Source organism: Lemur catta, chromosome 20 (genome assembly GCF_020740605.2).
Source record: "Lemur catta isolate mLemCat1 chromosome 20, mLemCat1.pri, whole genome shotgun sequence".
NCBI classification, from domain to species: domain Eukaryota; kingdom Metazoa; phylum Chordata; class Mammalia; order Primates; family Lemuridae; genus Lemur; species Lemur catta.
In genome coordinates, this window is record NC_059147.1 from 6,419,965 (window position 1) to 6,433,565 (window position 13,601).

Genomic DNA, 13,601 nt, shown 5'->3' on the forward strand with positions numbered 1-13,601 from the left:
GTGACTCCAGGCTCCTCTCACGTCCAGCATTGTCCCCAGGTGTTCCTGGAGGGATCTGAAGACCATGATCAATTTCTACCTGGTCCTGTTCTATGCCACCCTCCTCATGCTCTCCAGGCAGGTACGGACCGGAACGCCCTGTGCCCCCAGCTGGCCCTGGTGAGGGTCGGGGCAGGCTGGGCTGGGCTGAGCAGGGCAGCAGGGAGGCGGCAGTCCTGCCGGGAAGCTCTGGCCCCCTGGTCAGGGGCTCTGAGTCAGGGTCCTCGCCTCCCCCCAGGACATAAGGGACAGGCTGACCCGACTGGGAGGTGTACACTGGCCACGGGCACAGGCTGGCCTGGCAGCCCTGAGGGTCCCAGCTGTGCCCTGGCAGCCCCGGTCGTGCCACTGCTCCCCTGCGGGCGGGACGCTGAGGCCCCCGCTCTTGCAGATTGACTATTACTGCCGCCTGGACTGTCTGTGGAAGAAGAAGTTCAAGAAGGAGCACGAGGAGTTTGAAACCATGGAGAACGTGAACCGCCTTCTCCTGGAGAACGTCCTGCCGGCCCATGTGGCAGCTCACTTCATTGGTGACAAGTTAAATGAGGTGTGGGGGGGAGAGGGGGCTCAGTCATGGGTGGGGAGGCTGAGGGCACAGGGGCAGTCCCGCGGGGTGAAGGTGCAGAGCTACGACGTGCATCCCACGGGATTAGCTGTAAGAGCAGGGGTGTGGGGTCCGAGACCTGGGCTCCACTGTGACGGTAGCCACACACCTCGCTTCCCTGTGCCTCGGTCTTCCCCTCTGTGAAATGGGCTGACACTCACCTCAAAGGATTGTCACGAGGACCACGTGTGTTCAGGTGTTTGTGATCTGGACGTTCTGTACTGAAGAAAATGTCTGTATTTCTACTAGTTCCGTGTAGCAGGGAGGTTTCTAGATAAGCAAACCGAGGAGCAGTGAGTTGCTTAGTGTGGAGCCCAGGTCTGTTCTGTCTGCTCCCCAGGGGTCCCCCCAGCTGTGCACAGAGACACCCACAGTGCTCAGAGGAGCAGAAACCCCCTGAGCCTGACCCTCCTGGAGCTGCCGGTTCCCGCGGGGACTTGTGCACGGCCAGGGCTGGTGCCGTCCCCTCCCGCAGTCCCCTTGCTCTGCTCCTCTGTCCCCGCAAGAGCCAGGTGGCCCTAGGGTCCTGCTTTCCCACCTGAATCCAGGACTGGTACCATCAGTCCTACGACTGCGTCTGCGTCATGTTTGCCTCGGTGCCGGACTTCAAAGTGTTCTACACGGAGTGCGACGTCAACAAGGAGGGGCTGGAGTGCCTGCGCCTGCTCAACGAGATCATCGCCGACTTCGACGAGGTGGGCGGGGCGCGCCGGCTCACGGCGCCGGCTGGGCGCGGAGGCACCGGTGTCCTAGACCCCGGTTAAAACATGCAGCGCCGCTCCCTTGGGGGGACGTACACGAAGTATGAAAGGCACACATTTGTCTTTTTCATTGTTTTATTCAGCAAATATTTTGTTGCCGTCTCTTCTGTGATGGGCAGCTTGTGCCCTTGTAGAGGGCATTTCCCCTACATTTCCCGCTGAGCCCACGCTGTCACCGTGCTCCGGAGCCTATCAGTTTGGGCTTCATCCTGTGCTGGAGACGGGTGATGCGCATTTGTGTGGATAACGCTGAGCCGTGTTTGCTCCTTAACAAGGCTGGGAGGGTGGACAGGCTGGGATGAGCGAGGGACAGCACTGGGGAGATGCAGATGACAGGAGCAGGGGCCAGGCCACGTCCCCACCTGCCCTTAGCTGTGAGCACAGACGGAAGGGCCGCTGCGCACGAGACCCCCACACTCTGAGAAGCTGGGGTGGCCCGGGCAGCCCTGCCTCACTGCTCCCCTGTCCCACAGCTGCTGCTCAAGCCCAAGTTCAGTGGTGTGGAGAAGATCAAGACCATCGGCAGCACATACATGGCAGCTGCAGGGCTCAGCGTCACCCCAGGGCACGAGAACCAGGTACTAGAGCCGCCCCACGAGGGGCAGTTCAACAGTCCCCGGACACATCACCTTACTTAAAGGGAGAGCCTCCCTGTCCTGTCCGCGAAGGGCAAAGGTGCTTGTATGGCTGAGCCCGGAGCGGGCAACGGCCCCCTCGTGGGGGCAGGGGAGCCCTGTGGAGGAGCCCCTGGCACATCTCTGCCACCGAAAGCCCCTCCCAAGAGATCCACAAGGATAGCGGAGCACCCGCCAGGTCAGGGGGCGGGAGCCCTAAGGAGCTGACACGCACCCCGCCGAGGGGCAGGACGGGTCAGCTGTCCCCGGCCCTGCACGGGCTCTGTGCCACAGGACCTGGAGCGGCAGCACGCCCACATCGGCGTCATGGTGGAGTTCAGCATGGCCCTGATGAGCAAGCTGGACGGCATCAACAGGCACTCCTTCAACTCCTTCCGCCTGCGCGTCGGTGAGGCCCTGGGCGGGCGGGGGCGGGGAAGGGGAAGGCAGGCCCGCTGTGTGGTGAGGGGCCATCTGCTAGGAAGTTTTAGAAACCTCTCCGACCTGACAGGCCCAGTGGCTGGACTGGGTAATTATTCAGACCTTCTTTGCATTCTGCTTACATGGTTACCTTTGAAAGTTTTAAGTAAATAAGAACTATCACGACAGAAAACGGAGAACCAAAATTACCAACTGTAAGTAGGTGACCTCAACGTACAGACATCTAAGTAGTCACTGTTAGCTGGAAGGGTCTGTGCTCAAAGCCTAGGTGTTCTTTACTGAAGGTGTTAGAGTGAGGTTAGCGGGTACTAGGTAAGTGTCACCACCAAGCCCAGACTTCCCTGAGTCCTGGAGAGCCTGCCGGGGAGCTGGCCAGGGCAGGGAACGCCTTTCCCACACCCCAGGCATAGTCCACGGGGCAGACTTCCGGAAGCTGTCCCAACCCAACCTCCCTTTCAGTTGTTTGGTTCCTGCTTTCTGTGCTTAGGGGGTGAATTTTGTGGCCTCCCCTCAAGGACAGAAGCCTGAGGCTTTGCCTCTGTGATCAGCCAACTGTAAACATTGTCTTCAGGCATAAACCACGGGCCTGTGATTGCTGGAGTGATCGGGGCTCGAAAGCCTCAGTATGACATCTGGGGAAACACGGTCAACGTGGCCAGCCGGATGGAGAGCACTGGAGAACTCGGGAAGATCCAGGTGAGAGCCCATTGGGAAGCACGTGACCAAGAGGGAAGAAGGTCCCTAGAGGGGAGGGGACCTCGACTTGAGACCTGCTCAGCCAACAGCCAGCCTGCGACTGGAGCTGTCACACTTCCCGAGGGCAAGGAGACATGTGTGCTGACCCCTGCCAGCTTCTCCCATCTCTTCCCCTACAGCTTCCCTTCCTGCCTCTGAACACCTGGGTTTCTCTTCCTTTCCAGGTTACCGAAGAGACGTGCACCATCCTGCAGGGCCTCGGTTATTCCTGTGAATGTCGTGGGCTAATTAATGTTAAAGGCAAAGGCGAACTGAGGACTTACTTTGTCTGTACAGACACCGCCAAGGTTCAGGGGTTGGGGCTGAACTGAGGGCGTCGGCTGGGTTCAGGACACCCGGGAAGCCAGTTTCCTTCCCTGAAGCCACGGAGAAGACTCAGCCCCGCACCAGCCACAAAGGCACTCGGAGGGCTTGGCCATCGCCACGTCCTGGCGGACGGCTGTGCGTGGCTTCCCTGGCTGTTTGTGTGCTAGAGGATTTCTTGGGCCAAGTGCACCAGATCCCGGCTGGAGGCAACTTCTGAGCGGTAACACCGGTGGCAGCCAGAACCTCTGTGCTGTTGGTCAGTGACGGTTTCCGGGTCAGCTGGAAAGGGATCACTGGTACAACCATTGTGCCTGTGACCTTGAGATCTTGTTCCCTGAGGCACTGTGGAGGCAATCTTAGAGCACGGCCAAAACAGACGTCCGTCTCAGTGGCCTGTGAGCATGCCCAAGCGAGACTGACGCTTTCTAGCTACGGAGTGGACAGAGATGGGCTGCATGGAAGAGTCCCTTCTCCCTAGAGAGACTGGCTATGGGATTCTGTTTCTCACTGGGGCGTCCTGGTGAATGGAATTGGGAAGTGTTTTATACCCGTAAATGGTTTCAAACAGTAGAAAGAAAAAATGAACATTTATTACTTCTTGCCATCTCTGGCATGTGTTTGTTTTAAATAGATATATCATTAATGAGGGTTTTATCCTTTCCAGTGACTTTGTAGACACTAGATAAAATCTCTTCCCTCCAGCATAGTCTCTGCTGTTTTGACCACTGACATGTAAGCAGGACCCCTGTCCAGCGTCGGCGCATGGCACCGGTCTGTGAGGAATGTGGCTCACAGCAAGAAAGCAAGGAGCAGTGTGGCCTTGGCTCGGACGTGGGCAGCCCGGATGCGAGCACTCTGGGGTAGGTGCAGTAAGCTGGAAGCCCAGAAATATGGTACAGCCTTTAGCTCTGCCCTGACTACGCGTGCATTTTTGGGCTCCTCCTGTCACCTTCCAACTAGTTCTTTCTTTTTCTTACTAGAAGGGAATGGAGTGTATAGAGAGAACGTGGACAACCTGTCAGTACTTCTTTCCTTTTCTTTAGTCTTCATAGCTAACTCTGGAGAGCTTCAAAAGTAGAAGGATCTACTCCGTATGGGCGTGTGTAGAGGTTCCCGTATCTGGAAAGCCAGCTGTCTGGCAAATGCTGAAATGCTCTTGTTCTGAACCTGAGCGAGTCGAGGCAAATGCAAAATGTCAGGTTTGTGAGATGGTGTATTACTATGCTTCAGACTCCCAGGGAACTGCAAGAAGTCAACCCGTTTCAAGGTGTGAAATAACCAAACTGCCCTTTCTTTTTCTGAACTGACTTTATAACCAGAAGTTATAACCAGTGGCCTCATAGCTAGAGCATCCCAGAATTTCTAATACAACTGAATTTCCCTACATAGCAGGGATTTTTAGCTAGAAGTCATCCATGACGTTATACAGAAGATCCTGCATACAGGAGCCGTCAAAAGATCACAGAGGCTTGCAGGCAGGGCGACTAAGCAGCCTCGCTTGCCTGGGCCTGGGGAGGTCCTGAGAGGAGCTGTCCCCCTATTTGCAGACTCGAGTTATGGCTAGCCAAGCGGGGAGGAGACTGAAATCGAAACTGCCTGTGCTATCATCTTGCGGGGCTTTACTGGCCCGGGGGGAGGAGGGATGGGTTTATTCTAATTTGCACAAACGTGTTAGTACACTAGTGGCAGCTCTGACCTGTTGCATGTAATTGGAATCAGTATGAATATAAGAACTTGCTGTTTAAAGGAATTTTATGACAAAAATGCTGCTAAGGGAAATAAGGCCAGCTTAAACTGCCCTTTTTACACACCTTTTCACATAAAGGGCTGGTTTCAGTTAAGTACTCTACTGAAATCTGTGCTCAGCAAATCTAGTGGTGAGCAAGGCTGCCCAGCCGGGGGCTCTCTGGGGAAGTCAGGCCCGTTCTGTCACTGATATAAACATGGAAACGGGTCAATGCACTGGGCCTCTCTGAGGTCGACATACTTCTACTCCTGCAGTATTTAAGTTACCTTTTTTCTTCAGTAACAGAAAGCCCAGTTAGGAGTTTTAGAAAAATGATTGGTTGCCATTCATGTGTTTTTCTCTAGTTCCAACTAAAGCACTGTGCTCAGATAAGAATATTTTGTAAGTAAGTTTTTAGTTTTCAATGTTCAGGTCATAGAGTATGATCACCTGTAGTTTTTTTTTTATAAATCTGTTTTCAAATTACCAAGTAATTTCTTCACAGGTGTTATCTTTTTTATGACAGACAAGTATTTTTTCTAAAAATGACCTTCTCTATGGATCAAGGACTTACCATTTCTCCTAAGGTGGCCCCACCCTGACTGGCAAATATAATACTTGACGTTTCCTGGTTTACTTATTAAGGAAATTTCCTCACAGAAAAGAAGATCATTAACCACTGTATACTTTATGTATATAATAGGTCAGTGTACAGAAATATGCTTTGAGATGGAACATGCAAATAACTAGGCTTTATTCTGTATATTGAATATTTAGAGATCTGTAACATTTGTTTCAAAATGCTGTGATCCATTTTTATAAAGTACCAGTGTTTAGCTGCTTTTTATACATTAAATTAACAATTTGGAAAACCTGAATGTCCTAAATGTGTTTTGAATTTAATTATTTTCTTAGTCTTCAGGAATTTACCCAAGTAGATCCAAAGTTTAAGAATCGGTTACCACCTAAATTACATTTTTAGAGATTAAAAGACTTGATAAAAACATGCTTCAACTCATTTTTTTGATTCTTTTAGCGTAAGTTTTTAAAAGATTAGGCCATCTTTAAATCTCTTGAGAGATTCAATTTTCCTTCACCCTACTTGTTCTTGCTAAATACTAATTTTCAAAGTCAAGAAAATAAAATGGCTTCCTGCTGGGGGGGGTCATGGGAGGACTCTATATAAATTTTTTCACTGAACTAGGCTATATCCATCCTGAATTTTCCCCCTTGCTTTTAATTTTAAAAAAGGTTATATTGAACCAGATTCAGAAGAGTTACCATTCATCTCTATACAGTGACTGGTGATAGAAGGGGACACGGCTCATGGACTCCTACTTAATTAAACTCGGGCACTTGACCTTTGTATTTCAGATAAAAAACAGTGGATAGAAACACAGATTATCATTTAAGCTCAGTAATTCCCTGATATTTTCAAGGGTGATTTGGTTTATCTTATTTGGCTTAGCCCTTTGCTATAGTTCCAAATAACTCTTTAAAAAAATGGAAAAAAACAAAAAAGAACACCAGACATGTTACAGTGCTATAAACTCCTTATTTTGCTTTTTGGAGGGGGTTTGAAGGGAACCTAATTATCCTACACAAGACCATCATTCCCACTAGGTACATAGTGGGCAGGACCAAACCACTAAACTCTAAAGTTATCTCTAGCATGTTTGTATAACAATGAGGAATCTCACTGGAAGGGACCATTTTTAAAGTTTCTTAGTCATGGTCCTATCTGTGAGAGGTCAGGAAGCAGCACTAGCACTATTTGGAAATAACGCTGCCCAAGAATGGTGACAGCCCCAAGCTATATTTCTTCTTCACAAGGGCTACTTTTTGAATAATTTCTTTAATGGGGAGTATGGCAAATGTGAACAATGAGCCATTTCAATTATTTTGGGGATGTGCTTCTTTTCGTGGGTGATGGTGAGAAAGGCTGTTTCGTCCCGAGCTTCTCTGTCACTCATCCTCATGCAGCCCCGGGGAAAGGTCAGGGGTAACTCAGTTGATATGCATAAGACTCCTCTCAGAATCTCAGGTTCAGCTTTATTACCTAATGTAAGTCCAATCTCTGGAACATTAAAATTGACTGTTCCAAAGTTTAATTAAAAACACAATTTACAAATATTTAATATCTTCTGAAAAGCATTTCCAAGTTAAGAATGAAAAAATATGTACATAATATATAATCAAATACCAGTTGGCTTTAAATCCCATCAGGTCCACACTCAGCCGTATCAGTCTTTTTAGGTTCTTCAAAATCTGAAAGAGAAAGACATCACACTTCATTCAGCACTTTGTTCCTTTTAATTAGAAAAAGGAAGTGAAGGTAAGGCTACCAGCCCGAAGAGTAACTGCTGACACCAGCCATTCACCACACCAAGGTTAAAGACGAGGTGCACTAGCAAGTCATCACTGTAGCTTTCTGGCAAATGTGTGAAACCTTTATTCTTTGGACAAGATAGAAAGAAAACCAATAGTTTTATACACCAAGAACAGAGACAAAAATCTTTCAAATGTTATTTGAAGGAAGAAGACTGATGTTCCTTTTTCAGCCAGCCCTCCGTGTCTGCGGGTTCCACATCCACAGATTCAACCAACTGTTGACAGAACATACTGGGGAAAAAACCCAATAAACAACAACACAACTAAAAATGATACAAATAAATACAGTATCACAACTATTTACAAAGCATTTACACTGTATAAGTAATCTACAGATGAATTAAAGTATGCACGAGGATGTGTGTAGGTTGTATGCCATTTAATATCAGGGACTTGAGTATCCACACATTTTGGTAGGTTAGAACCAATCCCCAGCAGATACCGAGGGAGGACTGTACTCACAAAAGCCTTTCACTCATCCCAGAGAAAAAGGGCACGTACCTTCTGTTAAATCTACAAAGTTGTTTTCTACGACGGGGGAAGGAATGGAAATCCCCATTGCTTTTCGAACTCCATACATGCTTACGATATCACCTGGAGTTACTTGCTGTGCAAGTTCTTTAAGATTATTGGTCACCTGTTCAGCTAAAAAGAAAAATAGTTCTACTTATTGAAAAGTCATTCCTTTAGATAATTTTAAAAAAATCCAAAAGAACAGCAAACGTATAAATGCAAAGACAACAGTATTCATTTCAGCATTACTTTATAGTGGTATCGCTACTGTACTCAGAAGATTTTTCCTTTAAGCATCCCCTGATTCTTCTCTTACTGGAGGTGCAACATACCAAGGTGCATTTCTCTATATGAGGGACCCAAGAGACAGATCATATTGGGAGGGGGTCTGGTGCTCAAACGCTCATTCTGGGCTTCCTGGAGTTCCCTGAGCAATTTGGTGGTCTCATCAAGTTTCTTCTGGAACACTTCAGCTTCTGGGTGGTAAGAAAAAGAACACACTAAAGAAAACATGGACATACCTGTATTTGACCTTGTGTGGTAAAAAAGTCCTATGCTTGAGGGCTTTGCTCATTATTGGTTAGCCTTCTCCCTCCCAAGAAGTAACCCCCCTCAAATAAAATCAACACCACAGCCATACTTTACTATTCATTTAACTTGGCTAGTCAAGATTTTCCTGTGATGAATGCCATGCTAATCTGTACTAATGTGACATTAAATCTTGACTGCCTGTGTTATGCAGTTTCCGTCAAAGCCTCTGAAGATACTCACCTTCAGAGTCAAAAACCTCGACTGGAGCACCAAAGTTTGTTACTGCTTTCAGGGCTGTGAGCCTGTCCTGAGTACTGGAGTCCAAATGCCCTGCTGGCTCTATTTCTATAATCTGCTTCAAAAGAAAAAAAAGGCAATTAATTGAGCTTGCTAAACCATGACAGTGCTAACCAGAAAGTACTACAGTGGCTTGTGTTTATAGGCAAAGTTATTCTACCTATTTACTTTGGAGTCCTAATTTTGATGCTTACAGAAAATGTCTTTCCAGAACACCCTTTAAAAATGCTATTTCCAAATCTTGGCAAAAAAAGTGTCCATAAATCCATAATTCTCTGGAATGTAATGATGTATCTTAGACAATTTGCATTGTTTCATATGGCAACCATTCTAAAGATAAAATAATAAGAGCCTTGTTACTGCTTAAATTGTGAAGAGCTTTTGGTGATTATGACAATGCCTTATGTTTCTGAGACTCAAAGGCAAATGTTTCAGCCCACGCAGTGCATATACTTGCATTCCTATAGTAGACCTGTAACCTAAGATGTTTCCTGGGTCTCCTCCAGGCTCCAACACTAGCCTGTCAATATCGCATGGGAGAAACAAAATCTTAAAAGAGTGGAGTTTTATTTTTGCAATTGTAAGACACAGAGTTTCCATAACCTTAACACTGCTTTTTAGGAACAGATCAACCCAGGTATTAAGTAACCAAAAGTTAATGGTTCATTTATACTATGGTATTATACTTCAAGCTCAAATAATCTGAACACCTGATCTACCTACATACATGCAGGCTAAAAGTGTGGTGGAGAAAAACCGTATAATTGTGCAACTTGGCACTAGCATGCACTTACGGTTTGCCATTTCAACTGGGCCCTCAAAACTCATTTTACTTCTTACACAATTTCCTTCCCCATTCTCAAGATTTCTTTCATTCTTGCCCCTTCGCTAAGCACATGACCTTGCTTGGCTCCTCTTCCCTTGAAAACACCACAGCTGTGTAGCTACCGTCCACATCATCATCATCTCACTTGCTCTCCCATCTCAATTCTTCCTTCCCCTCAGCTAAAGGGCTTATGTCTCTCCCATCTTAAACAATGTCCCTTTAGCACAGTTTCCCTCCACTTATTTAACTCACTGAGGTCAACCCCCGAACCCCTCATTTTACCAACGCTTCTCTTACCAAGGTTACACATGACACTGGCCGGTCCCCTCTCACTGGGCTTCTGTGCAGCACCTGACACTGCTGAACCGCCTCTTTTCCTGCTTATCATCTTCCATGGCTTTCCTACCTTAATTACTGGTCTCCTCCAAGATTCTGTCCTTTGACCTTTCCCAGGCTACACGTTCTCCCTGGACAGTCTTGTCCACTCTAATGACTGAAATAAAACTCTACCTATTCATCAACAACTTTCAGATCCACACCCATAGCCCAAATCTTGGAGTTCCAGGCCTACATCTCCAGCAGTGTCCCAGATCACACTAGCCATCAAAGGTTTGCTCCTTTTCTTGTACTTCCTCTGTGAGCTGATAGCACTGCTACCTACCTTATGCACCAGGCCAATTTTCCTTGTACTGTATTTCCCACATCCTTATTCTCTTCCTTTTATTGGTATGCTAGTCATTTCTTTTGCTTACACAAGTCCTGTAGCTTTTCACTGGTTCTTTCCTCCACATTTTATCACAGTATCCCACCTTCTAGGATAAAATCTCACCTTCTTAGCACTACACAGAAAACTTCATCATTGGGTCCCCATCCATGCAGCCTCACCACCCTTGCTCTTCTCCCCCAGGGACTGCTTGGTCACCTGTTTTCTGGGCTCAAAGTGCAGGGAGTTAGCTATGCTCCCAGCAAAAAATTGGGTCCCTCAGACAGGGGTCATTGCAAAGGATGAAAAAATAGTAGGAAACAGAAATAATACACACAGGCAAAAATACAGTTTATAAAATACAGATTTAGGAAGATACAAAGAGGAGGGTACTCAGATGGTTACACCCCTTTCCGGTTAGAGGTGCAAACCTGACTGAAGTTTCACACAGGTATTTATAGTGCACAGTGTTTCGGTTGCCAGGGGTAACAGGATTTACATAATAACAGGTAGTTCAGTTTAGGTTCAAAGTCTTCTAAAAGGCTTCTACAGATCCCTTAACTAACTCTATCTAGGTGAACAAAGGGTTATGAAATCTTCGTAGGGCAAATTTCTAAGTTTTAAGATAAAGCTATCACTTTAGCAAAAACAGAGACATCATGGCTCTGGTTATTGTGTATTAGAACAGAGATTTCAGAAGTCAAGGATGAGCTGTCCCTTATGCTAATTACTTTAACCACATGGGTCTGCCTGGGCCCCGGCTCTGGCCAGCTCGGCAGCATATCTTATTGATCAGCTGTCATCTCTGATCAGCTCTCATCTCGGGTGGCCTGTCTTCCTTGATCAGCTCCCCATCTCGTGGCTCTATGCAAACCTGCTTTGTCTTTCAAAGCAGGCGAGAACCACAGGATTGAGATTGCAGCGTCACCTTGGAAAGCAGCTGCTACTGACCACTGAGATGCCTCCTGAGGGACGCAGCTTTTGATATGCGAACTAACACGTTTACATTTTCCTTCAGGGCAAAGCCTTGCAAGACTCCTGAAATCATTTCTGTCTCTAAAAATATAGGGGGCATTTCTATAAATCAGTATTTCTTAGGCTCAATATCAAAACACAGGTGGCCCTGTTCTCTCAGCTCCATGTATGTCATTATACATGCAGTTCTGCCCACTTCTGATGAGTGGCTCTGCCTACTCAGAGAATGCCTATTCATTCTTCTAGACCTAGGTCAGACAGCATCCCTTCTGCAAGGAGCTGCTCCTACCTGGGCGACTACAACTCATACATTTACATAGCAGAGTAACTGGTTTGGGGTCCCTTGTTTACATGCTTGTCTACCGCACTGCCTACCACTAAGCTCCCCATAGGCAAAAAACCCCTATTTTATCTTAGATGATACTCAATAAATATTTTTATTTTAAAATAAAACTTTTATCATTTAGGCCTTCTAGCTTATTATCCACAAAAATATTTCTTACAAGGAATAAAATATAATCACCTCCATTTCTTTTGCTGTGTCAAGTGTCCTAGTAGGACCTTCATCTTCAGGTGATGACTATAAGGATAAAGAAAAACAACTTTTAGTGAAAATATTATGCAAAGGCAAATATCAAGGAGAATAGGAAACTGTCAAGACTTTATGGCAAGAGAAAAGGAATAAGAATATGGACTATTAGAATATGATTTTTTAAACCAAATGAATGTAATTATTAGCATTTCAGAGTATTTTGTGAGTTGGCATACTTATTACTAGTGATGATGAAATATTCCCAAGAAAGATTAAAAAGCTGTATCCATGTTTAAGAAGGTATCTGGTAAACAGTATATAAATACTTAAATAAATGGAATCTGTTTTCAACAACAGATAAATCTCTGACAAGGAAAAGATAGGGAGGAACTCTAGGGACTACCTTGCATTAAAAGAGCAATATTGTCAGAAAGCAAAGGATTACTGTAAAATATTCAAATGCTACAGAGAATGTGAAAGCTTCTCATAATCCTATTCTTTAGAGATAATGCACATATAAACAGACAAATGTGTCATGGACATCAATGAATAATGTGATCTTTGAAAGGTTGTATACTGTGACTTACATAACCAATTCCCAATTTCTTTTTTTATTTCTTTGAGACAGGGTCTTGCTTTGTTTCCCTAACTAGAGTGCACTGGTGTCATCATAGCTCACTGCAACCTCAAACTCCTGGGCTTGAGAGATCCTCCTGCCTCAGCCTCCCAACTGGCTGGGACTACAGGCGTGTGCCACCATGCTTGGCTAATTTTTCTATTTTTTGTAGAGATGGGGTCTTGGTCTTGCTCTTGCTCAGGCTGGTCTCAAAACTCTGGCCTTAAGTGATCCTCCTGCCTCAGCCTCTCAAAATGCTAGGATTACAGGAGCCAGCCACCATGCCCGGCCCCAATTCCCAATTTCTAAAAATGATAAGCAATGTATCCTTATATGTAACTCTTATTTTCTAGGATAAATTTTAAGAAGAGTTTGATACTGTTGGATCAAAGGACAGAGACACTTTACATTCTGGAACACACTGCCATATTCATCAAATGAAAAATATTCAATTTTAGTTAGAGTAGTAATTAGTTCAGATTAATTGATGGGAAGGACATAGTAAAAAATATTTTGAATTGATATAAAGTTTATTATTTTTTAGGCCATGTGAAGCAAGCAGTTCATGTGCTAGAATTTTACAGCAGTTATCTTTGAACTTGACCTGACTGAGGAATGACCTTAGCTGTGCTGACAGGTCATCCAGCAACCATATGTGCAGTGTGGGCAGGGTACAAGGCACTAGAGTCACAGCCACCATTAAGAGTTCTGACCTCCAAGAGACAAAGGGTTCCTCTTACCATGGTGACAATTGTGGAGATCAAGTCTCCTCTGCATCGTAAGGAACGTTTTCTGGTTCTAATCCTTGAATTAAGACTTTGAATCACTCCAGATCATTAACTATCTCCAACTGAACTGGAGGTAGTTTACAAGCGTTAATAAAAGACAGCAACAAGGAAGCTTTTTACTTTGTAACTGAGGCTCCTCCCATGGTGCTACGACTGTATAATAAGGAAAAGGCCATTCCCTA

General features: G+C 45.9%; 2 protein-coding genes across 15 annotated transcripts in view; one reads left to right on the plus strand and one right to left on the minus strand.

Moving 5' to 3' along the window:
• ADCY7 (adenylate cyclase 7) overlaps nucleotides 1-4,121 on the plus strand; it is a 57,619-nt gene extending 53,498 nt beyond the window's left edge. For 10 of the 13 annotated variants that reach the window (XM_045534015.1, XM_045534016.1, XM_045534013.1 and 7 more), the window contains 7 exons: nucleotides 40-121; nucleotides 431-586; nucleotides 1,192-1,338; nucleotides 1,878-1,982; nucleotides 2,313-2,427; nucleotides 3,031-3,155; nucleotides 3,380-4,121. In XM_045534015.1, coding sequence (XP_045389971.1) covers nucleotides 40-121; nucleotides 431-586; nucleotides 1,192-1,338; nucleotides 1,878-1,982; nucleotides 2,313-2,427; nucleotides 3,031-3,155; nucleotides 3,380-3,526 — 877 coding nt within the window. In that variant the 3' untranslated portion in view covers nucleotides 3,527-4,121. Of the gene's footprint in view, nucleotides 1-39; nucleotides 122-430; nucleotides 587-1,191; nucleotides 1,339-1,877; nucleotides 1,983-2,312; nucleotides 2,428-3,007; nucleotides 3,156-3,379 lie in introns of those variants that run through there. The other 3 variants (XR_006730511.1, XR_006730510.1, XM_045534019.1) reach the window with 3 other exon arrangements.
• Nucleotides 4,122-7,282: 3,161 nt separating this feature from the next.
• BRD7 (bromodomain containing 7) overlaps nucleotides 7,283-13,601 on the minus strand; it is a 41,044-nt gene continuing 34,725 nt past the window's right edge. The window contains exons 13-17 of one of the 2 annotated variants that reach the window (XM_045534022.1): nucleotides 12,007-12,063; nucleotides 8,923-9,034; nucleotides 8,484-8,627; nucleotides 8,140-8,283; nucleotides 7,283-7,515 (exon numbers count right to left, since the gene is read on the minus strand). In XM_045534022.1, coding sequence (XP_045389978.1) covers nucleotides 7,460-7,515; nucleotides 8,140-8,283; nucleotides 8,484-8,627; nucleotides 8,923-9,034; nucleotides 12,007-12,063 — 513 coding nt within the window. In that variant the 3' untranslated portion in view covers nucleotides 7,283-7,459. Of the gene's footprint in view, nucleotides 7,516-8,139; nucleotides 8,284-8,483; nucleotides 8,628-8,922; nucleotides 9,038-12,006; nucleotides 12,064-13,601 lie in introns of both variants that reach the window. The other variant, XM_045534020.1, reaches the window with a different exon arrangement.